This window comes from Dromaius novaehollandiae, chromosome 3 (genome assembly GCF_036370855.1).
Source record: "Dromaius novaehollandiae isolate bDroNov1 chromosome 3, bDroNov1.hap1, whole genome shotgun sequence".
Lineage (NCBI taxonomy): Eukaryota > Metazoa > Chordata > Aves > Casuariiformes > Dromaiidae > Dromaius > Dromaius novaehollandiae.
Window position 1 is genome coordinate 104423853 of NC_088100.1, and position 24126 is coordinate 104447978.

Below are 24126 nucleotides of genomic sequence, written 5' to 3' on the forward strand. Positions count from 1 at the left end.
AGGTGCTGACTTTACTACTGTAACATCTTGTATGGCAGTAAGTCTGTAGTAAGGAGCCTTAGGGAAGACTTATGATAAGATAGGGAGCCCTTTGCTTTAGGTCAGAAATTCACACAGGTGAACATTGTTTTTCTGTTCAGCTAAGTGACAGCTCTGATCTTTGTTTGCATTACAGGAGTGTATACGCAAGGTCACTAAGCTACTAATATTTATTTATTTCATTATTTATAAACTGCTGATGTTATAGTAATATAAACTTTTTGTATTATAATAATAATTAGAGCTTATGGCTGGTGTATAGATAGAGTATCTGTAGATAATCTAGATTTATACCTATCTATAATGTACAAGTAATATATTGAAGTCTGTGTTGCTGCTAATTCATCAGTAAATGTGTTAGAAAGCTTTAATGTTACTTTCAGAGAAACATGGCTGGGTATGACACTTTCAAACGTAAAAAGTGTTTTTCCATCTACAGCTTTTTGTTAAATATTCTACACAGCAGCTAGCTTATGTTCTTCCCCAAGTGTTCATTTTGAATGACTAGTAAGGTATTTCAGCAGTTATTGACAGGTTGCTTTCTGGTCTAAAAATAGAGGAATGTGTGGAGCCTTGTACACAGCGGGTATTCAAGTAATAATGAAAGTGACTGATGATGAAAAGATTTCCTTCTACTTTTCTGTCATCAACAACCTATTGGGATCAAGAGAACATTGGGATATAAATTAATCTTCCTTGAGTTATTCTAAACAGTCAACTGATGGGAGATTTCTTTGATCTCATTCAGTTGAAATTGATTAATTCTGTTAATTACTGTGTTTGAACTGAGTTAGCAGGAATTCTCTGCATGTTGCAGCATCCTTGATGGTTTGTCTTTTTGCATGCCAAACAAGTAAACTTGGTAAAGAATTCAAAGGGAGGTAGCGTCAGTGTAGTGTTTGCTGACTGAGATTGATGATGACTATCAGTGATAAATATCTGTAGGAGTGATCAGATGTAGTTAGTTTCTGTGCTTTGATTTTTCATTGAAACTGTCATTAGATAAAATGCATAAACAGTCCTTGGAGCAGGAACTGGAGCTCCTTTCTTCCTCGCCCAAGTGCATACATAATCACTGAGCTAGAAATGTTTTTTCTCTCTTTCTCTCTCTCTCTCTCCTTTTCCCACGTCATGAATCTTTAATTCTGTGGGAAGGATTGGGATTGTGCTAGAATTGTTTATGCCTGCTGGATTATAGCATTGCCATAGATCTGGGAGGTTCCCGTGAATCTCATGCCATCTCTTTACTACTGTGATGCCTGCTGAAGAGGTTCTGATTAACACTCATGGTGGGGAATTCATCTCCTATTGAGAGTATGATTTTTTCAGTCACCAGACTGGATCTTACAAGCTAGAGGAGAAACCTGGGGTGCATGAGTATTAAGAATAATACACTGAAAGATTTGCCACATGCTGAGTAACTGGCTACTTAAGGTTGGCTAGCCATCCTGAAATCCATCTTAACTCAAGACTAACTTCGGGGTAAAAATAAAATGAATCTATTTTAGTAAAATGTTAAGATTAAAAAAAAAAATCAGTGACTATATCTGGAGCGAGGTATGAGAAATGAAACTATAAAACATGTTGTAGCTACATGTCATTCTAGTTGGGCTTCAAGGTGATTTTTCTTTTCCATGCAGCCAGCAGGCACTCAAGCCAAAATAATTCCCCAAAGAATTGTGCTGCAATCCAGTCCTCCTGCATGCTGCCTGCCACAGTTTAGTTTTTGCCCTGTAAAGATGCCTTTGGAATGCCCTTCTGTGGCATATAGCCTCAGCTTGAAGTCAACAGCTCACTGACTCTGAAGAAACCTTTCATTCAATAAGACAGCAAAACATAATGACAAGCTCAGTGCTTCATCTGGGTGTAAACAAATCATTTACCTATTTTGAGTAAAATTCTTTTTGATGATGGCAAAGGAGGTTAAACTTTCTAAGCAACCATGTAAGTGTATTACAATTTATAACACCAGAGCATAAACCTTATTTTGCACAAATATGTTAGTGAGAACAACAAATGCAGCTCAGTAATATTTCCTCGTGACCAGACACCATCACAGACCAGCACTCTTAGATACATTGATGCTTCTCTAAGTGTTGCTTGCTGGAATAAGAGGAGTCCCAGTGATGGGCTCTCTCCAGAAAGATGGCAGATGTGAATTTAAATTTCATCACGCAGAAGAAACCACTGGAGCCCATTTCCCCTATATCTTGAAAGAGCTCTACAATCATTACACTATTGCATAAAAACTGGTGGGGGAGTTTCTTTTATTTATGTTTTAAAAGAAAGTGGCAGCTATTAAGTTTTACATAAAGTTTGTTCTGCTAGGCTTTCAGAAAAGCCTACCAGATAAAATCCCCTGAGGAGATAAGTAAGGAAGGCTTATTTTCTGGATCAATTGGGCATAAGAATGACGTTAGTGTTGAGCAGCGTGGTGGGAAGTGTACTTGTGCCTAGAAGTAGAAAGCCTGATAAAGAACACTGGTGGAGAAGAGTGAGGCACATAAAAGTTATACAAGAAAGAGAGTTTTTCAGGATCATTGTTTTACATGTAGGCAGCTCTGTCCCAAGTCAGATGGCATGTCTGTGTCCTGCACAATGGCATAGAAAAAACAAAGGTAGCTGAGATAGAGGTAACTCCAGAACTAGAGGCAACATAGGCGTGCCATTGAAATGCTGTGTTTGAGCTAATTTGCCATGCTGGGGGTCAGACTAACTAGTTCAAGTGTGTCGTTGCGAAGACCATGCCTATCCTGTCTTCAGGACCTGACAGTATTTTTGTGTTGTGCTGCACAAACTTACGCCTGCAGTGGATTGCTCAGAATTCCCACAGGGCTCCTTGGGCAGGGCTCTGCTGTGATGTGTAGGTACATCCAAAATCCTTCATACCTGGCTTGTACGCTTTTCTGAAGATTTGCTGGCAGGATGTAGAACCTACTTCCTGTGACAGTGTAAGTTAGGATAAGGGATATTTTTCCCACAGAAGTCTAGTAGTCGCAATATTGTGGTCATAGCTGACTTTCCAAAATATTCTATTTTTTATGAGTAACAGAAATCATCACATCTTCCCTCTAAAATCAAGAAAGAAATTACCAATGAGTGCCCAAGAATATAGTATAATTGTTCAGCCTGAGGCTTCCTCGTAGGCTGCTTTTGTTGTATTTCTTCCATTGAGATATTTTTACTGGATAAAGCCTTACATAAATTTTTTGAGTAGTAATCTCCTTAATATATAAAGTTGTTATGAGAGAGAACATGAAAAGCTAGAAAAGCAATAATTTCAGGAATTGATTTCTTTACGGTTCTTATATTAACTTCTCTTGGCAATCATGCTTCTTAAGTTGGTATACTCTCATATTTTAACAAAAAATATTAAAGAAAGTTTAAATATGTTTTTACAGTAGGTCATTTGTATTCTATCTATTGCCAATATACAATAATTCAGAAAAAAGTAGTTTTTACAAAAGAATATCTTTTACACTGGGATAACTAATATTGCAAAATCTTACTTTCCCATTTATGTGATAGGGCAAGTGATCTTTTTGGGCAAGTGATTCTAAAAATATTAAGATGTTGAGGATTTTAGAAAAAGAATATCCTTCATGTCCAATCTGCTAAAATGTCATGGAAACTTCATAACATTAATATTATCCGTTTTATGTGAAGGGGTCATATAAAGTAACTTTCTCAGCAGTCACAGTCCTAAGTCCATTTGGTGCTAATGTATTTTCATCTGGGGTATACTTTTATTTGCTACGCAAAGAGGAGAATGTGGGCCAATCATTTCCTCGGAGCAATTTATAATGTTCACTGCAACAACTGAAAATAATATGTGAATCTGTACAAAATAATGAATATATTTCTCATGTTTAACATCAGCAGCACTACACAAGTGAAAGACCGCATTTCTAGCAAAAACGTTAAGAGAGATTTGCAAGTATGATAAAGCTGAAAGGATGAGTACAAACCTGTAGTCTGACCATAGGTGCCAGCCCAAGATTCAACAACCAAACCCCAAATTTGGAGGTCTATGCTTTAAAGAAAATGGAGAGAAATGTGTTCAAGAACAGAAGTATTAAACAATGCCAATGCACAGGGTATCTGAAGAGCAGGAATTCATGCTTTTTGCTATCCAAGCACCTTACGAAATCTGTTCACCCAGGCTGTGGCCTGCATCGTGCTAGTGGCCTCTTTGGTACAGTGGGAAGACTCAGTCCCTGGAAAGGGCAGGTGATACTTTGCAGATAGAGCTGTGAAGGTACTTGGGCAACTGTAACACTCTGATTCTCAGAGTCAGACTTTTAATATAAAATATTTAATATTACCTCTTCACCTCTGTTTAGGTGCCTAAATGGGAATCTAGGAGTTACTCTTTTGCTTTAGAGTTTTTGAATTCTACGCATCTTTAAATTACACAGCCATTACTTACAACTGCCATATTTTGACATTGGCATTAGTGCACAGCTTAGTTTCAGAGTGTGATCTGTGAGCTCTGTGCATGGCGTGAGGGGAAGAGAAAATGACAAAATAATTGCGAAGAGATAAAATAAGAGGTCTATGCTTAGAACAAGCTATCAAATTAAAAAAAAGACTACCAAAGCTGTCTTTCTATAAAAAATACATAGCATCTTTTCCAGATAGATCTCCATTCAGCAAAGCACTCAGAGACTAACAAAAACCAAGTCTCTTGTGTACATTTGAAAATAATTCATATATTTCATTGCACTTTCTCTTATGGCTACTGCCATGTGGAATAGGTCTGGTGCTTTTTAAAACATAAATGATCCTTAATGTTCTCCTTTTTCTTCTGTTCATTTGCGTTCTTTATTTCTGCTAGCAAGTTGTTTCATTATCCCTGCATGATACTCATCTAATACTGCTTGGACTATTTGCTCTTCTCTTACATTTGTCTGGGGCTTTTTGTTTCTTCTAAATTTTATTTGTGGATTACTATGCAGGAAAAGCACTAATACTATTTCAGGTGATTTCCAGTGTCTTCTGTCTGTATTTTATTTTATTTACAGATTGTTGTGCCATAGGTCTGAGTAACTATTTCCAGAGTGCCATAAAATGTGCATGTGCTACTATACAAGCACAAAGATCAAATTCTGAGCTCCTCAAGGCATTGTTTAAAAGTAAATGCCTGCTTCCTTACTCAAGGAGAAGTACCCTTAGAGTTAACAATGACTTTGGCTATTCTCTTGTCAGGTCTAATGCGTGTAGCCTCATATGTAATTTCTTTTTTGTATCAGAATATTCCATGCTTTTCCCGTCTGCAGAGGGAATATAGAGATTAGGTTTCCATGTCATAAGTCATCCAGTAGCGCCATGAAAATCTACGAGGACATGTGCATGATTTGTACTAATGGGTATGGACAGCCAGATCTAGATATTCCCATTGTCAGTCTCTTGTTTTGAACAGAGACCATAATTAGCAAAAATGAAAAATAAATTACAAAACAGCAATGGTAAAATCTTTTGTAATCGTCCCACAGCGACACTAGGTTCCCCTCAAGGAGATTACTAATTCAAAGTAGTAGTAAGTTTTTCCTGTGCATAAGCAATCCATAATAAAGGGGACATATGGCAATTCCCATTTATCATTGATGAGAATGGCATTGAAAAATTAGTTATAATTGTCGCTTCTGAAGCTGTCCAAGCATAACAGATTTGTGAAAGCAAATACAAAAAACAGTGGCAGAACATGTGACAAATAAATCCCATTAGATTTGATAACATGACACAGGCAGGCAGGAAACCCACTGGGAGATTTGCAAGCCAGTAAAGAAAAATACACATTCACAATATTAATTACAAGAGTGAATACTTTATGGATTCTAAAACAACTTCCCACTTGCTGCACGTGGGTAAATAGATAAGGATTACTAGTGATGGAAAGAATTAGAGCCTAATTAAAACTGACAACTGAGCTGTATGGAAATAGATGGGCACATATAAACATTTTTTCTATGAACTGATGAAGTGAGAAACAATGGCTTTTCTGCTGAACAAAAAATTTATCACACTGTAAAACAGACATTCAGGGTAGGTATAATAGCTTTCTAGTGAGGTAAAACTCATTAATACCTACAAAATTTGTACCACACAATGTTTAACTCATTTAAAAATGTCAATTAAAATGATCACATATATTTTTAAATGTTGGAGACTGATGGATGCAGTAGTAGTACAAGAAGTCTCTTACCATGTAATTAATAGTCTTACCAAAGGTTCATTCTTGTTTGTGTATATATGTGTGAGAAGGGGGAAGAGTTTAGGGAATGAAGCATTAAAAGACGCATAACGAGTTTAAAGTGTGAGGCCGGCCAAGATCTGACCAGGACTATTCACCAGTCAGGTAGGCTGAGAGTGGGATGGGGAAATTCCCTGTACTCTGGCTACTATGATGCTTTAGTTTTCAGAGGTAAATGAAGGCTGGTTACCACCTTGCTGTGCATGCTTCCTGCCCATTGCCTTCTCCCTGGCCACCTGCGCTCGTGCTGGGAGGGGAGAGCACGGTTTGACTGGTTTGAGCACGATTGCCCTGAACAGTGCTGTGTCCTCAGCGTCGCTGACGCTTCTGTGCATGATCTGTCTTCTTATATGCTCAAAGGAGAAGCAAGCTGTATGCCATTAGTTTCTCATTTAGTGTAAATTCCCATAGCAGGATATGACTAATGGTTTAATGGCAGAATACAGTAAAATGGCATGGCCTTAATGTCATAATTATCCATAAAGAACTGACAGAGGTCTTTTGGTCTTTTAATGTCTCCGAAGAAGTCAAGAGAGTCATTTGTAAGTCCAGCTGAATAAGTAAAATGAGCCTTAAAATTAACTTAGTAAATAAGTTCATTAGTATTTCTGCTGAACTCCATAGTAATGAAACTTAACTATAGTGAAGGTTTATCCTTGGCATTAACAGGGTCTATGATTTGGCCCGTTTTGAAAAGAGCCAGGCTCTGTTTCAAAGGTTTTGTGCTCTCATGTCACACAGAAGTATCATTACCTTTATAAGGGAGGAAGGTGTATCCGCAACAAGGCTGAAGCCTATAGTAGTATGCTGCTTGATCAAAAGCTCTGGTTCCCTGAGGCACTTTAAACATGTGGACATTTGAAGAGCGTGAATAGTCCATTAAAGTCAATGAGATACTTGTATGCTTGAGTGTATTCAGGAAAGCCAAATGCAGATCTTCTGCAGACTGCAAAAGGGTGGTAGAGTCCCCCACTGTTCCCCACCATGTCCTCTCTGGCAGCCCTGCCATAACACTCTTTTGAGAGTATAGAAATTAGTGGCAACTAAATAAGACTAAAGAAGGCTGGATCCTGTTACGCCTCTTATTATGTAGCTGGGTGAGAGAGAAAATAATTTACTGCACACAGTGGTGGAGAAGCTGAGCAAGCACCTTACTCCGGCCATGCAGAAAGTACTCTTCATGGCCTTTCTGGGAGGGGATGGCTCCTGCAACTGAAAAGAGGAAAAGAAGTGTTAGCGATATATAAAGATATTTTTTACATAGGTCTTTTTCAAGTAGTCTTTCTAGGGCAATATTTTTCTGGAATAACCTTTTCCTTACAAGTGTCCTCCTGTGCTATCAAATCTATGTTTAGATCATCTACAGCTGTTATGTGCATGAATATGTGATTGCTATGTTTATCGTGTAACTTTGACTTCTTCCTCTGCATGCTGCATGCCTGTCTCTCTCTGCTGGGCCTACTTTTAACATTTCAAAGGGCTGAGCAGCTTCCAGCAGCCACTGTCTGGGAGTAATGTGGCCATCCCAAACTAAAGCCAATACATTTTTAGACAGCATTTGGCAGTCCTGTACTTTGTGAGTTTTTCTCTTTTGTTAGTATGAAGTAAACAAACCTGTATATACTTAGTTTTCGTCTTATTATAAGCATTTAAGATTTTTTTTTTTAGTTTGTTCAGATTCCCTTTGGCTCAGCAGCAAGCCTGTTTGCTTGGAAGGTTGAAGCTCTGTGCTGTAACCCCTCTTATTACTTAATCCTGTCCATGTTGGTTGGTGGTATGTTTTGTCAGTGGTATGCTGCATTTGAGTGTGTTTGTTTAGTAAAGTTCAGGACTGTTACAGTCCTGACACTTCAAACTGTTCAAATGTCAGTTCCAAATTTGAGGGCAAAATGGTCACACACAATATTCAAACAATGTGTGGTGTACATTACAATGAAAATATTGGAGGGCATGACTCTATGGAATAAATGCTGGTGCTATATAAGGCCTCAAGAAAATATGAGTTGCTATACACAATAGTTTTTGTTGTAGACCACAAAAAGAAATGTTGTTTTCCTCACTGGATTTCAAGATGGCTATCATTAAACATATCATATCTGGAGTGTTTATGTCTGTGTTAAAATTGAGAATGCATAGCTAAAATCCATTTTAAGCACACGATAAGCTCCAGCTGAGAATTGTATCTGTGATCACAATAGGTGGAAAATACCAGCCAATTAAAAGTAGAATTTTTTTTTAAAGATACTTACTAGATAAATAATGAGATAATTAATTTCACAGGGACAGCTTTTCAGCTCTTAGAGTAAGGGAACCAGCGCAGTCACCCCTAGAGCAGATCTCTCCCATTGCTCAAAAAGGAGCCTACCTGTTTGATGGAACGCTTAAATTCAGGGTCAGATCCAAACCCTGCTGAAGCTATCAGAAGGCTTCCCAATGATTTCAAATTGCAGGCAACAAGCCTGACCCTTTTTCAGCATTTAATAATTCCTCCACTCAAGAAAAAACAAAATCATATTCCAAATATTTAGATTGCTAAAGAAAGGCATTTTCCACAATGTTTTATACAGACACAGCTCAGCATGGAGGAAAGTTGTCATGCTCGTTTTCCCATAGGATATCGGAAGAAAGTGTGTGAAATGATTCTTTTCCACAAGCTAGGAGCAGACTGTTTACATAGGCTTATGAGCAGCAAACATTTTGGGGAGAAAGATGGTGGTCTTTTATGTGTAAAATGTTCCAGGCTTGAGAATCTTTATCTTCAAACATCACGGGGCCTGCTCCTGCCATGGCTTGAGCAAGGGAGTATCAGTTCACAGGAGTGGGCATGTCATTTTTCACTGTTGTTTGAGGAGAGGGACTACGTCAATGAAGTTGGCCGTACGACTGGAAGACTACTTGCGAAAGGATTTGTTGGAAAGGGCCCAACATCTCTGGTTACTCAACAACTGTTGTGGTGGTTCGCAGTGATGGGGAGCGATAGGCTAGAGCTCAAACTGAAATAGCAGATGAGGCTTACTGCCATGCTCTAAGCCTTGTAGAGACATGAACACATTGGAGCAGACTGGCATGATTGATGTTGCTGAAATAGGAGTCTGAAGGAACTCAGTATCACACTCATTTGTATTATGTCACATTGATACGGAGAAGTGTTGAAATAAGTGATTTCTGAAGTGTTTGCTGATAGTGTTGCTGATTTTTGCAAGATTATATAGCCCATTAAACACCCAAAGAATGACTGACTTTGGCTATTTTACAGATACAGCCTCTGGTTTTAAATACTTGCGACTGATACTCATTTATTACGATGATTAATTTTTAATGTGTTTGCTGAGACTTTTTAGAGAGTGGTGGAAACAGGTTTTGGATTCTCTTGGCAAACACTCTGCTATCATTTAGGTGACTATAGATGTTAACCACCTCAGCGTGAACAACTGACCGAGGGATAATGTCACGTGTGACTGATGACCGGGAAATCAAGGATTTAGCCCGTGGCAGAAATAACAAAAATAATTTCAGGCTCCTTAGTGGGAGAAGCCACAGTTTAAGCAGCGTTCCTGATGTATCCATCAGACTAAAATGGAAGGAGGCAGTGCGTTGGCAGCGCGTGTGATAGGAGAGCGGCTGCCATCCCTGACTCCTAGATCCCACCTAGTTAACTCCTTGCAGCAAAACACCGGATTCAGAGCAAACGGGTTAAAAATCAGACAGCAGCCGAGGAGGACGGGGCAGGTTTGCTCTCCAGCCCCGGGCACCGGAGCCCTGGCGAGGCTGCGCTGCGCGTCCCCCGGGCGAGGGCTGAGGTCTCCCCGGGCACCTCGGCGCTGCGGCAGGGACGTTTCGTCCAGTTCAAAAGTTCACCAGGAGGCTCCGGCGAGGCGACCGCGCTCGGGGCCGCAGCGAAGACCGCCGGCAGGTCCCGCCTCGCCGGCGGGGCGGCCGGTGCTTCGTCCTCCATCCTGCCTCCCTCCGCGGTGCTTCCTAGGCGAGACCCTTCTCTCTGCAGGTACCTGTCCGCCTCCCCCCGACCCCTCCGCTTTTATTTTGCTTTTTCTTTTGCTTTTTCTTCCGGCGCCCCCGCAACATCTGCCCGCCGCCCGGCCCGGCCGCCCCGCGGAGGGGCGCGCACCCGCCGCCGCGGAGGGGCGCGCAGCACCGCCGGGCGGCCCGGGCGGCGGCGGGGAGCGGCGCGGCCCCCCCCGGCGGCGGCGGCAGCGGGGCGGGGAGGGGGGGGCGAGCCCGGCGGCGCTGCCGCCCGCAGCCCCACAAAAGGGATCGCGGGGCTCGGGCTGCTCCGCACGCCCCGCGCAGCGGCGCACGCTCGGGCACACAGGCGCGCACACACACGCACGCAGGGACACACGGACACTCACGCACACGCGCGGCGATGTGCGATGCGCGATGCGCGATGTGAGCCACCTCGCACGCCCCGGGGCCGGGGGGAGCCCGCGGGATCCGCGCCGCCAGCCCCTGCCTCTCCCTCCGCTCCGGACCCATCCATCAGTCTCTTCCTCTCTGTCTTTTTTTCTTCTTTTTTTCCTTTAATCTGGTCAAACTGTATCTACCCAAGCCCTGAAAAAATGCCTGCCCGTGGAGCGAGGAGAGGGCACCGGGCCGGTAAATAAGAAGTGAGTACGAGCACAATGGCGCGCCTCCCCGCCTTGCTGAATGCTGCATGCTCCGCGCTCGCCCCGCGCCCCGCCGCGGCGGCCCAGGCCCCCCGCGCGCCTCCCCGCGCCCCCGCCCGCCGCCCCGGCCCCGGCATCCCGCCGGCGGGGACGGCGCCGCCCGCCGCACCGGCCCCGGCGAGGCGGCGGCGGCGGGGGGCGCCGCTGCCCGCTCCTTTGTTCGCCGCCCGCAGCCGCGGCGGGGTCGCCGCTGCCCGCCCGGGCCGGCGGGCGGCGCCCTCGGCGGGGCCGGGCCGCGGGGCCCCCGCGCCGCCGCCACCATCTTTGGGGCCCGGCGGCGGCAGCCCCGGCGGGAGCGCGGCCGGGGGGCGCCCGCCCGCGGCGGCCTTGCGGGGTGCCGGCACGGCGGTCTGCGGGGGCCGCGGCGAGCGCCCCGGGGGGCGGCGGGGGGGGGGCGGCCCCCGGAGGTGAGCGCGATGTGGGGCGGCGGGTGCGTGGTCCGTGGTGCGCGGCCCCTGCAGTGTGAGCAGGGTGTGGGGCGTGTGGGGTGTGGGGTGCCCGGCCCCTGCGGTGTGAGTGGGGTGTGCATGTGGGGCATGTGGGGTGCCCGGCCCCAGAGGTGTGGGCAGGGTGCGGGGTGGGCCTGTGGGGTGTGGGGTGCCCGGCCCCTGCGGTGTGAGTGGGGTGGGCATGTGGGGCATGTGGGGTGCCCGGCCCCAGAGGTGTGAGCAGCGTGCGGGGTGGGCCTGTGGGGTGCCCGGCCCCGGAGGCGTGAGTGGGGTGTGGGGCATGGGTGTGGGGTGCCCAGCCGCCAGGTGTGAGCAGGGTGTGAGGTGTGCGTGTGTGGGACGTGTGGGGTGTCCAGCCCCTGCGGTGTGAGCAGGATGTGGGGCGTACGTGTGGGGTGCCCGGCCCCTCAGGACGGCTCCCGGTGGGGAGCCCGCGTGCCTGGGTGCCCCTTTGCCCGCCTGTCCCACGCTGCCTCCTGCACCGCCGGATTGGGGCGGCAGGTGCCCGGGAGGTGGCTGTGCTGGGTGGAAATGCCACCGCTGCCCTTGCCTTGGGACATGTCCTGCTGCCCTAGATCCGGGGGAGACTTTCGTCCGTGTTTAGATGCGGGCTTTTCCCACCAACAGCTGAGAGCGGTGTTGTGACCATTCAAAATATACTTGTAATTCAAAACATTTTAAATATGGCTTGTACAGTCACTGCTGTGGCCATCTTCCCACAGGAGACCTTTACCTGCACTTGATGTGGTGGGGTTTTTTTTAGTACCCATGTAGTTGCTGGTAATCACATGAGTTAGTGAGATACTTGATAACACACTCAGCTGCTCTTTTCCTAACCCTGTCGGTTTTTGTCACTGTAAATAAAAATACATGCTTTAACAAATAGGTAACTTTTCCAGTAAGTACACATATGTTTTACTGGTATTTTCTGAAAGGTGTAATCGATGTGCAGTTAACACTTTAAGACTGGTATGATGAACAATGTATGTTTTATGGTTGTGCATGGGGAATTTGGAAGCGATCGTGTAACTGCTCTAAGGGAACATTTGTCGGAGTATGGGACACAAAATAGGTGAGAGAAGGAAAGATTTGTGTTTTTCTGCACTTGGGTAATGCCAAGGTAAAATACAGCAGGAAAGCTGCTTAGCAGCACCTAAGACAGCAGAGGATGTAAAGAATCTCTGCAGCAAAATGCCGCCTTATACTAATTCAAAGAAATGCGACAGCATGGGGGAAGTCCTGCATTTTGGAAGTAGTAGAGTATAAGGGGACAAATGTTTTCTATAAATGTTGCAAATGTGTGTGTATATATATGTATATACACACATATATATATGTATGAAATGTGTAATACTACTCAGAACAGCAGTTTTGTGGTAACATAGCATGGGATATATGTGAAAGGTTCAACTATTTAAGAGTTCTAGTTTGAAGTAATAGAATTTCTTTAATCTTCTGGCAAGAAGAAAGTTCAGCTAAAGAAATTGACCAGCACTGTAAAAATTAACTTTCTTTTTCTGTTTTATTAGTGGCGGCACCTGACTTGCTGGATCCCAAATCGGCCACTCAGAACTCCAAACCAAGATTATCATTTTCTACCAAGCCTACCGTGCTTTCTTCACGGGAGGAAAGTGATTCAGCTATTAATGTTATGAAATGGAAGACAGTCTCAACAATTTTTCTGGTGGTAGTTGTGTATTTAATAATTGGAGCAACAGTATTTAAAGCCCTGGAGCAGCCTCATGAAACCTCCCAGAGAACCACCATTGTGATTCAGAAGCAGACGTTTGTATCTCAGCATTCCTGTGTGAATGCAACAGAGCTTGATGAACTCATTCAGGTAATCCACACAAAAACGTACCTTGTCACCATGCCTTAAAGGACCAAATTATATATGGCAACGCTGCTGTGATAAAGGGGACGATACTGTATTAGCAAAGCTCTGTGTTGGCCAACCAGTACAGTGTTACCTTAAAACCAGAAGCTGAGCCATAGCATTTTCATACAAAGCCTCAGGTTGAAAAGCAACTGCTATTTTTAGGTCCTGTACACTCAATAGACAGTCTTTTCATGGAAGCCTCCCATTATGCTAATTAAATGATTATTCATCAGCAATATATATAATTAATAGATCACAAAGGAACTGATATATTGATTGTGCCTTACTAGGCCTGTCAATATTTGAAAAGCCTAATTCTGAAGAAGAAAATACACCATTCCTTGCCTTAAAGGAGTTCTAATTTACAGTGATTGTATCAAGCTAGCTTTCCTTCCAGTTGTATGTTTCTTTCTATTGATTTTGTTTTAAGTACAGGAAAGTACTGTGCACTTACTATTTTGATGTTAAATCTCAATTTTCCCCACCTCTCAAAGGCACATCCACAACTCCTGTGAATCAGTGTGCTCCTATGAGCATGACTTTATACTTGCAGGTCATCTGGCTCAGAACCGTAGGAAATATTTATCTGCAGTAGCATAGGACTGGGTTTTATGAGGCCCTTTGAGACTTAAATCTTGTGTTCCCGTACTCTTACGGCTATGCAGTTGCCCTGCGGTGAACAGCTGCCGGAACAAAGTGAATTCTGGGGAGAAGACCATGAAATGGGAGGTGGGAATGAACAGCCAAGAGCCACCTGGGTCAGCTGAGCCTAGGACAGGAAGGGAGAGAGGAGGGACGCATCCGGTGCAGTTGCAGTGGGCAGCAGAGCTTTCTGGAGGTGGTTTTTAACGGATCTGGCTGAGGACTTGGAAGGTGTTTATACCTGTGTAGACCAATCTTGCCTTGAGCATGGCATTGGCGAGGACACTTGTTTTGTTACGATTTTAAATACAGAGCTCTGATTTACCAGGTTATCTTTATGGCACGCTACTTCTGAATTTTAAAGGCAAACCAGGGAAGTTTCTTGCAGCTTGTGAATTTTCTTTTTGCTAAAAAATGTTTTGAAAGTGGCAAGCTTTAAGTGACAGTTAGGCAATTCCTATCGCTATGTGTCCTGACTAGGCAAGTGTGAGGAAGTGTTGTTGCTATGAACTGTTTTGATGCTGTGTAATAAATGTTTCGGTGGTTTTACCAACAGAGTGCCAAGATAAACTTCCAAAGAAATATATACACACATTCTGATTAAAATAGTCTCTCGTAGCTAGTATAAATTTCACCACATAAAAGTTTTAGGTCAGATCCTGAACTTGTGAATATCAAAATAGAATTATTGAAGTAATATTATCTTATATCTTCTATGAAATGGTCCTTAAGGCAGAAACTGTTGACATTTGCACTGGAATACTTAGATATTTCAGCATTTATCCTACCCAGAAGCACAGATTGGTAATAAAAAAACACTTCATCAGCATTCAATGCCCATTTGATGGTCTGTGTAAAAGAAATGACAGTTTCAGTACAATTAGCAGTGCACAGATATCTGTATCAGAATTAGTTCTCTTCTTCGGTAGATCCCTTGACATGACCAGAAGGACAAAGGGTTTATAAAGCACAGGGACTGACACAGTCTCTTGCAGCATGTGACTGAGGAATGACAGTTGTGGGAAGAATTTGCTGTGCTTGCCACTGGGATAAATGAAAAAGTTGATTTCTCCTTGTTCCATTCCACTTCTCTGCAGCACTTATCAGCTCCTACCTCAGCACAGTGAGCACCACCACATGAAGGTAGGAAGGTGCTGTTATCCTCCTTTTATGGATGGAGAACTGAGGCATACGGAGGCCAAGGCCTGGTCCTACAAGTGCATTTAGGTGCCTTTCGTCTACCTAAATAAGTGGCAATGCAGGATGTCAAGCTGTTTGAAGGTCTGGAATTAAGTGACTGGCCCAAAGTAAAATGGCAGATCTGTGCTAAAGCAGACTCTTGAGTCTGTATTTCCAAGTCTAGGCTGCTGCCCTAACTGCTGGGTCATATTTTTTCTCTACCTAATGCTTTGTCACAGAAGCTAAATTACTGGAGGACATTTTGTCTCTCTGGGCTGATGTCTGACTGTTAGTACAATATAATCCAGTGTTTCTTCAGTTTTGATTGAATGCCTGTATGAATAGAAATAAATAGTGTGTGTGAGGAAAAAAGAAAATGATGTTTAAAAATTCACTGAAATATATAAAGCTGAAAATTAGTATGTACTTGAGTACTAGGAAGCTGGAATGATTAGTGTGTATAAAGAAAATTACAGAGCTTACAGACTACAATGTCCTCTTTAATCAGGTATTTACCTTGAATCAAATTATAATGAAATTTGTTATAAACTTTTCCTTTTGAACTTAGTGTTCTGGGAATTCAGAAACTGGTTTGGCTCTGTGTTGTGCTTGTCATTGCTCAAGCTGCTTATAGTGCAAGACTCTTTCAGTCTTCATAATTTTTGATTTTAAAGGCCATTTAACCTTTACTCTTAAGCAGTCTTGAGCATCCAAAACTGTTAACTGACAGTACAGTGTGTGGTGGCTGAGTCAGGTGAGCAAATTAGGAAGACTATTTTGAAAGCACAAATTCAACTTGAAAAAAGTTGTAAAAGTGGAATGAACATCCAATTCACTAGCCCACAGAGGCCATATAGTTTACATTTTCTTTGCTAAAATCTTCCCTATGCCACAGAGCTGGTTACAACATACAAAATTGTCAGCTGCTGTAAATGCACATGGGGGAATTTTCTCATCTTCTCCATCCTTCTTTTCTCTCATCAATAACCAAAAACCTTCCTGGCACGACAATATATACATCTGCCAGCTTTTCAGCACACAGAGCTTTATGTTTGGCTTTTGAATTCCTGAAACCATATGTTTTTGCATTGTCATGTGAACGTGTGGCTTCTCTAGGTGTACTCAGTGGCAAATGTACTATACTTTTATAGACTTCATATATTTTATGTACATAAGAAACGTGGGGCAATGGAGAGCTGCCATGCAGTATAGAAAACATACAGTTAATGAAACAGACCACACTGCTGATGGCAGCCAAGGAGCCTCAGCTGCCCCAGAGAAGTGACCTGGGTTTTCCTTACAACTTTGGGAGATCGGCCCAGTCCAGCAGCATTGCTTGTGTGTTGACAAAGAGGTGGTCTCTTCATGACCTTCTCCATCTCTGACTTCCATGGTTCAGTGCTGGAGATCTCTTTCAATGCAAACCATTTCAGTTACCTTTTTTTTTTAACAATAAAATATGCCTGAAATGAGCAACAGCAGTGTGTGACCTTGAGACCTGATTATGGATGCATCATTTTTTGATGTTTTGTGAGCACTTCTGTTTAGTACTCTACTTAAAATATGTACAAGTCACACACACGGTATCTATACACCCAAGAGGCCACTTTTAAGGCAATTTCAACTCCTTTTACTGTAGCCTGAAGCCAATATTAACAACACTATTAACTGGATCACTGCGTGCTGTCCACAGCAATGCTGAGGTTGGCAGTGCACAACAATAAGTGGGGGTGTACCTAAAATCTATAACTAAGTAAATTTCCCAGGAGGGAAGCTTGTGATCATGTAAATACTACCTTGGTGAGTCTAATGAGGATGCAACAGACTGGCAAGCCATGCATGGTCTGATGTTAAACTCAGATTTTTAAAGTTTCAATTGCAAGGTCTTAAAAGGATCTCAGTTTTATTAACAGATGAGAAAGCAGTAGTTTGGTGAAGGATGAATAGGCCAGTGTATGGGGGTAAGGGGATGTGACCAGAGACTTTGCTACTATTTCTTCTTTTGGTTGAAGAAGAACTGTTGGCAGCTTATTGTAGATAGTTTTTGGTTTCTCTCTCTGTGCTTGCTCTCAACTTGGCCCTGCCATGCAACACAAAGAAATTGCCAGATGACAGACTGAAAGCGTAAATGTAGTGCAGTGTGGGTCTTATGTGTATGAGAAAAATTATATAAACCTGATCCTCGTTTACACTAGGGATTCTTTACCTCTTCCGTGGAACAGTTCTTTTCCTCACCACTGAGCTTTTTGTTGGCAGAAGCTGGTAGAAACCTGGGATTAATCTAGCTATACACACACAAATAAGCATTAGAGAATGAAAAAAATTTCTGATTAGAGAATTTGTATCTCTCATTATTTCAGTGTAGTTCTAGTTACTTTTTAGTGTGTGATTGTTCCCTGTAGTAAAATTCTTGCTAAACATTTGAAGATGTTGGAGACAATTTCCAAACTCAGATGCACAAAGTGTATTGCAGAGTGCCTAGAAAAATCCCGTGCTGTATTTATGCACCTGTGCCAAGTAGCAAATGTTAGGAGACCTTAGGATACATTGCTAATGTTCAGGTTGCATGTACATCCTCATGCAGTGCTGCACAGCCATGAAATATGTGTATGTACCTGCTGAGTTCAGGACACACCTTGGGGTTAAGGGTTTGTCTCTGGGGACAGGTGAGCCCAACTGAATATGATATCCAACAACTTCGTAAAATTGTTGTTACTGTTGTTTTATATATCATGTTCCCTCTGTAGGAGGAAAATGAGTTTCCTTTCTCCCACAGAACTCATATTCTCCTTAGGAGTAAAGGATGTTATGTGTGCTGCGTATTTTGGGATATCTGAATAGTGTACAGTTTGGCAATGAAAGACAAATGTTTGTCCTCCTGCCAAACAGAAAACGGATTAAAAGAAGAGAAGAACTTTTTATTTAAACATCACCTAATTAGGCATGGCTCAGCAGTTATCTGTTTTATTGTTGACCTTGATAAACCAAAATGAAAAAAAATCCTTTTAATCCTCAAGAAGAAAGTAATTTAATGTATCACCATAAAATGTTGGAAATAAGAGAAATTTCAGTTAAATTATTTAAAATATCTAGAGTGCCGCAGCAAGCTGGTGTGAATTATTTTTGTTATTTCAGTGAGTTAAATATGGAACCTAATGAAGACATTTAAAGCAAAGATAAGCTGAAACTTAGTAACAGTACATATCTCGTCTCTGGTTCTTTTAGCACAAACATTTTTCAAATATGTTTATCCTAAAAAGCCTAACAATTGGAAAAATAATATTGAAATAAACAGCACAAGCTTTTAACGTGTTCAAAGTGCTGTTTGTGGTAACTTTTGTCCTATAAAACCTTCATTTTGAAATATAAATGAGTTTTCAGGCTGCTGCACCAAGCTGTCTCATCAACAAAGGACTTTGTAGAATTTTAAGTCCAGCCCCTTTCAGAGTGTGTGGCTTCTTCTGAAAACTGAATGCCCACAAAAATGTGCTTACATTTAAAACAAAAAAAGAATTAACGAACCACCAGGATTAGCTAAATTGACCTTGATCCCACAAGTTGATCTCCTTGGGTTCTGCGTGGGCTTTGTGGTTAATGTGAGAAGAATGGCTTGCAGCGCTGGGGTCTACATAACCATATTCCATGTCTGTTTTCATCTTACATTTGCATTGGTTTCATTCTCCCTTGTCTGTCCATTCATCTTTTAGACTATGAATGAGACTGAAAGTTGTTTTTTTCTTTGTCTCTTGAGGAAAGCCTGACACAGTTATGGATGACATGGGAACAGCATTTCTTTCATCAAACTTACAGCTCCAGAGTGTCATTGTGACTTCTTACATGATTAATTTCTTGTTTAAAATATTTGACTTTAATTTGACTTTCTATTTTTAGAGGCAGTGAAAATATATTTTACATTATGCTGCACCTCTGCCACTATTTGATTTTACGTCTTTTTTATAAGATTTTTTGCAACATGCATCTTAGTGCCAAGAAACTAATTTTGTTGCATCCTCAGAAGTATGTTGTTTTATTTTAGCCAAGTAAGCTCCTTAAGCTGAAACCTCTCAGATTATGCAGAAAACTGTTAAAATAAAGAAGTGCGAATCCTTGTTTCTCTCCCAGAGATTGGAAGCTTTTTAAGCTTGCTGTATTATTTTTGAAGATAATAAATGACAGACTGAAGCAGAGGTTTTGTCCAGGTTGAGACAAATCTGAAATTTATTTATACAAATTTGAAATTTATTAGCTAAGCTTATTATACTTAGATCAAATTTTATTTATTCTTTGAATCACAACAATTTACAGGCATTATCAGTACTATGAGCTGTAGTCTACAGATCCTCTGAGCAGGAACTTTTGAAAAGGAGTTTGACATGCATCAATTTTGACCCTAAATATTATTAGTCTTCCCTTTTACAATTCCTTCCAGCCTCCCCAAAACCAAACAGAAAGCATCCCATGTTTATCTGGATCCTAGCCTGCAAACAGCAGGTGTTTATGCTTCATAAGCCTTAAAGCCTTGAAAGATTGGCAGATCAACATAAAAGAAATTGATACTGCAGCATATTTTATTTGTTTATCTGGAGACCCAAAATGCCATTGCATTAGTTTTTTAACATTCAAAGCCATTCTGCTGCATTTCAGACATGAAACTTATAAGAAATTGTAAATATCTTTGCAGGTAGAGCTGCCTGTTGATTGTGTTTTGGAAACCACATGAAGTGAATGATATTTGAAGTAGTTAAAATGTGAAGTGCAGGAACTGTACTTTGGGTTCTTAGTATATGCATATGTCTATCTGTAATTAAGTGACTCTCCATCAAAGCACTTGAACTTATATATTCTTATCTTTAAGTATATAGGTAGTCCTATAGTCCTAACTTGTAAAATAAGATCCTGGTTCTCTTTTCCTCTTGTTGCTTCTGAAAATACAGTATTCATCCTAGTATTTCCTGTGCGCTTCACTTTTGTCAAAAATAAACGTTCAGAAGCTGTTCTCTCATTCCACAGTAAAGTCTCGCAAGCTCTGCCTGTGTCCCCAGGTCATAATGCTGTAAGGTGGAGGAGTTTTTGTTAATTAGAAGACTTCTCTAGAAGGCCTCGATCATAAACTTACCCAGTCCTGTCCTCCACACAGATAACAACCTGTCATGACTGGGTTGACTTACTAAAACCTGGCTGGGCTGCTGAAGTCCCTGGGTTGTGTGTACTCCTTGCTTTGGGTTGCTCCGGTTCCTGCTGTCCTCTTACAGCCAGATTTGTCTGTTCAGGCTCTACACCTGGTGCCTGGAGGGAAGACTTTGTTGTCAGCCTCCCTCTCACCCGGGAACATTCCCTTCACTGCGCACTGGCTGATGAGAACTCTCTTTTTTATAGTCATTTTCTTCATGGCAGTTAAACCAAAGGGAATTTCTCAAGCACACGCTCTTTACTCTTCATGAGGATAAGGGCAATATGGATTTTTGGAAGAATAATAAATATATCCTGCAACTGTCATTGTCACTTCTGTGTCCAGGCAGCATGGATTCTAACTCTTTTTGCTGCTACTGCTGTTTGGGCTCTTGCAGGATGTATTTAGTTCAGATGAACCCTTCCGTAGGACCCAGAACCTAGCTAGCTTGAATGTATCTGAATGACAGCTTTCGTTTTTGGAAGGGTGCTAGATGTGACTCATTAGTAAGTCAATCTTCCCGAGCAGCTGTCTGAATAATTCTTCCTGTCTTAGATCTCAAGAAGCAAAGAAAGGCCCTCTTCCCTAAATGTGTATACATATATATAAAAATGTATACATACACACATAAAATGTATATGTGCAGCCTGTTTGTAATGCATATTTAGAAATATAAATGCATTGCAGTATGTTTCTATGTACTTCTCATTCAAGCAGATTATGAACATAGGGTGAAAAGAGTTCTTTGACATACTGGGTGCTAGTTTCCAGTGCAGATTACAATCATAAGTGATACTAAAAAGAAACGGGTAGGTTCACAGAGTTATAATTCAAACATCATTGCAGTCCCTTTCAACAGTAAGTTTCAAAAGCATGGGCTCTTGGAGGCTTGAAAGTAGTTTGATTTAGTGTTAAAAGCATCCTAGTATGTCTTGAACAAAGAGCTAGGATTTCATTCCTTGTAAACCATAGCTGCAATAGAAACGCAGGACTTGTGCAGTAGCTGCGTGATAAGAGACATATCACTACACTTGGAGGTGAAAGGAGAGGGTGCTCCTGCCAAAATGGCAGCGGAAGAGCAAAGGAGAAAATCCAGGCTGAGTACTGAGTTTCCAAAAAGTTGAGGCATATCTGACTTTTTGACATCGCTTGTTAATGTGTTGCCAGGAAAGACAAGCTAACTCCTGACAAGCTGGATGACAGAAGAATACACGTTCTATATTTTACCAGAAGCATAATTTAAAATGTTTCTGTTTTAATCTTTGGATAGAAAAGCTGAGAATAGTGAAATCCTGTGTTACATCATCTCATAAAAGTGAAGTGACTGCAGCAGACCACAAGGTACAAAAGCGAATATTCAGAGCCTGATGTGGAACAAGGTGAGGAGAATGAGAACGACTGGTTCAACATATGCTCAGGTCTGCCCCTCTTCTCTGTATCAGGCCGTGGTTGGCTACCAGAAGCCACCCTTTTTCAGTTTATCAGCCGCTCCATATTTGTCTTGTGGAGGTGTGGACCCCTGCTTAGTGAAAGGAGCTCTACTGCCAATAGGCTCGCTCTTATCAGCCGTCTTCATTGACTCCTTGCAGGTCCAGACCTCTGAAATCTCTGGCCTAAGAGGATTGTCTTGTGTTTTCACAAAATAACTTTGCTGTTTTGAAAGGCTGTTTTGTCTATAATGTTGACAGTAAAGTCACACAGTTTTGTGTACTAAGCTGTTAGGATAGCTCAGCATGGCCTCTGTGTGCAGATATCTGTTTGAACACAGGCAGATACTACAAAACTGATGACTGTGTAATGTATTTACCAGAAGGGGTTTCTAAATTATATTGGAAGTGAAAAGCTGATGCTCAATTAAAATGAGGTTTTATATTGTCATTCCCATGTTCTCAGTGTCCTGATTTCAAGCAAAAAAGTATGGCATGAATGCAGAGCGTGTGTGTCTTTGACAGCTCAGGTCCTGGTTTTGAAAATAACACGGGTCATGCCTGGCCTAGCCACGCTGGGCTCAAATGTCTCTGCCTCTTTTCTCTGAAGCTTTCCTAAAGCTTATTCCTGAATACAGGTATAGATCCAGGTAGCTTGAATGGAAGGCAAGTTAGGATCTGAACATGGCTCATACCCCTGCCGAAGACCTAACCAAAGTATCCATATAACTTAAAAATGGGAATGAAGTTCCTAAAGCTTTTAGATATTTGAAAATTTTATCTCAGTTCTCTTTACGGTCAAAAAAAGCCCCAAATTTAGCCATTGGAAAGATAATTAAAGAAGAGTAAATGGTGAAAAAACTATTATTTTCACTGTAATTCTGTAATACTATTGTTTAAATTATTGCACGTAGAGGCCTTGAAGGGAGTGCCATGTGCTGGGTGACCTCTCCTCTGCTCAGTCCTCGGTCATCTCATTGCCAGAGAACTAGCAGATAGATAGATATACAGGGAGAAGGTAAGGCAAGGAGTGAAATGATCTATACAGTTTAAAAACTGAAACTGTCCACATCCCTATTCTAATGCTGATTGGTTCTGTAGTGCTGAAGTGAATCTGATTTTAACTATATGTATATGGATTAAAAAAAATTGCCACAAAGGCTATCACTCATCTTTCTTACTGTAAAATAAGTTTTTAAAAAATCAAATTTCCATATTAAAACTATGTGAAACATTTGTAGGCTAACATGTGACTCAGTGATAGTAAACGTACAGATTACACAGACTTTTTGTGATTCTAACTTTCAGGATTGAGAATGCACAGTTTTTAATGCTGTTGTATAAGTAAGGATATACCAAAGGGCTCAGATAACAGAAAAAAAATATCAAGAAATGAGAGAATGTCATGCCAAACTTGTGACAAGTGAAATGGTTGTATTTGTTCTGATAGTAAAGCATCAGTTGAGTAAAAAGACTGAAGACTGAGAAATAAAGTGACAGAGAACACTGAATCTAACTAAGCACTGACAATGAAAAACATGCTATTTAAACACTGAGGGTGAGATCCTGGCCCTCAGTGAAGTTAGTGGAAACCAATTGTGTGAGCCTAGGGTTTTATCCCAAGTTAAGGAAATGTTAGTATCCAATATTTGAGGAACTTTTGTGTGGTGGTTGTAGTCAAAAAGGAGACACTGCCCTGAAATTAGTGCACTGAAACGATAGGAATTGTATTGTTTATTATTTTGTTATATTATTATGCTTAGGAGTAGTCTTAGATGAGGATCTGATTATAGGCACTGACCAGACTCGGAAAAAAAGACAGCCTCTAGTCCAAAGATTTTAAAATATCGCTACCCCTTGCAAAATCCCCAGGCCATATTCAAAGACTTTATGACATAGTATTACCGATTTCACTGTACCAGCAACCTTACCGCTTTCAGGTCTGCTGTCCATGTTGGTAGGGAAGACTTGCAGAAGAATTTGAAGGAATGTAATGCGGTAGCTTTGTTGATGTTCAAGGGCAGCTCCTCCCAAGCATGGGATGGCACAAGAGGACGCATGCTATTGCGCGTTTGGAGGCTTAATAACCAGACGATGAAGGCAGCACCATCTGGCCATTTATGACTAAAACTATGTTTAAAATAAAAATGTATTGAAATCAGGAAAGGTACAAAGAAGATCAACAAGAAATACTGGCAGTAAGGAATTGTTTATGTACAATATTCAGTAGATTTACTTAAATAGATAAATATATTTATTATTTATTAAATAAAATATATTTATTATTTATTAAATAAGACTCCTTAGTTTGGAAATGAGACAGCTGACAAGATCATGAATCCTTTGGAGTACATGAATAAGGAATGACTATTCAAAGGTTTCTCATAAGAAAAGGACTTTATA

General features: G+C 41.6%; 1 protein-coding gene across 4 annotated transcripts in view; it reads left to right on the forward strand.

Annotated features, from left to right (window-relative positions):
• Positions 1–24126, forward strand: part of KCNK2 (potassium two pore domain channel subfamily K member 2) — a 112694-nt gene that overhangs the window by 24310 nt on the left and 64258 nt on the right. Inside the window, exons 1-3 of one of the 4 annotated variants that reach the window (XM_064509684.1) lie at positions 10199–10295; positions 10860–10917; positions 12956–13266. In XM_064509684.1, the coding sequence (XP_064365754.1) occupies position 10917; positions 12956–13266 (312 nt within the window). In that variant the 5' untranslated portion in view covers positions 10199–10295; positions 10860–10916. Of the gene's footprint in view, positions 1–9853; positions 10296–10549; positions 10918–12955; positions 13267–24126 lie in introns of those variants that run through there. The other 3 variants (XM_026102352.2, XM_064509683.1, XM_026102351.2) reach the window with 3 other exon arrangements.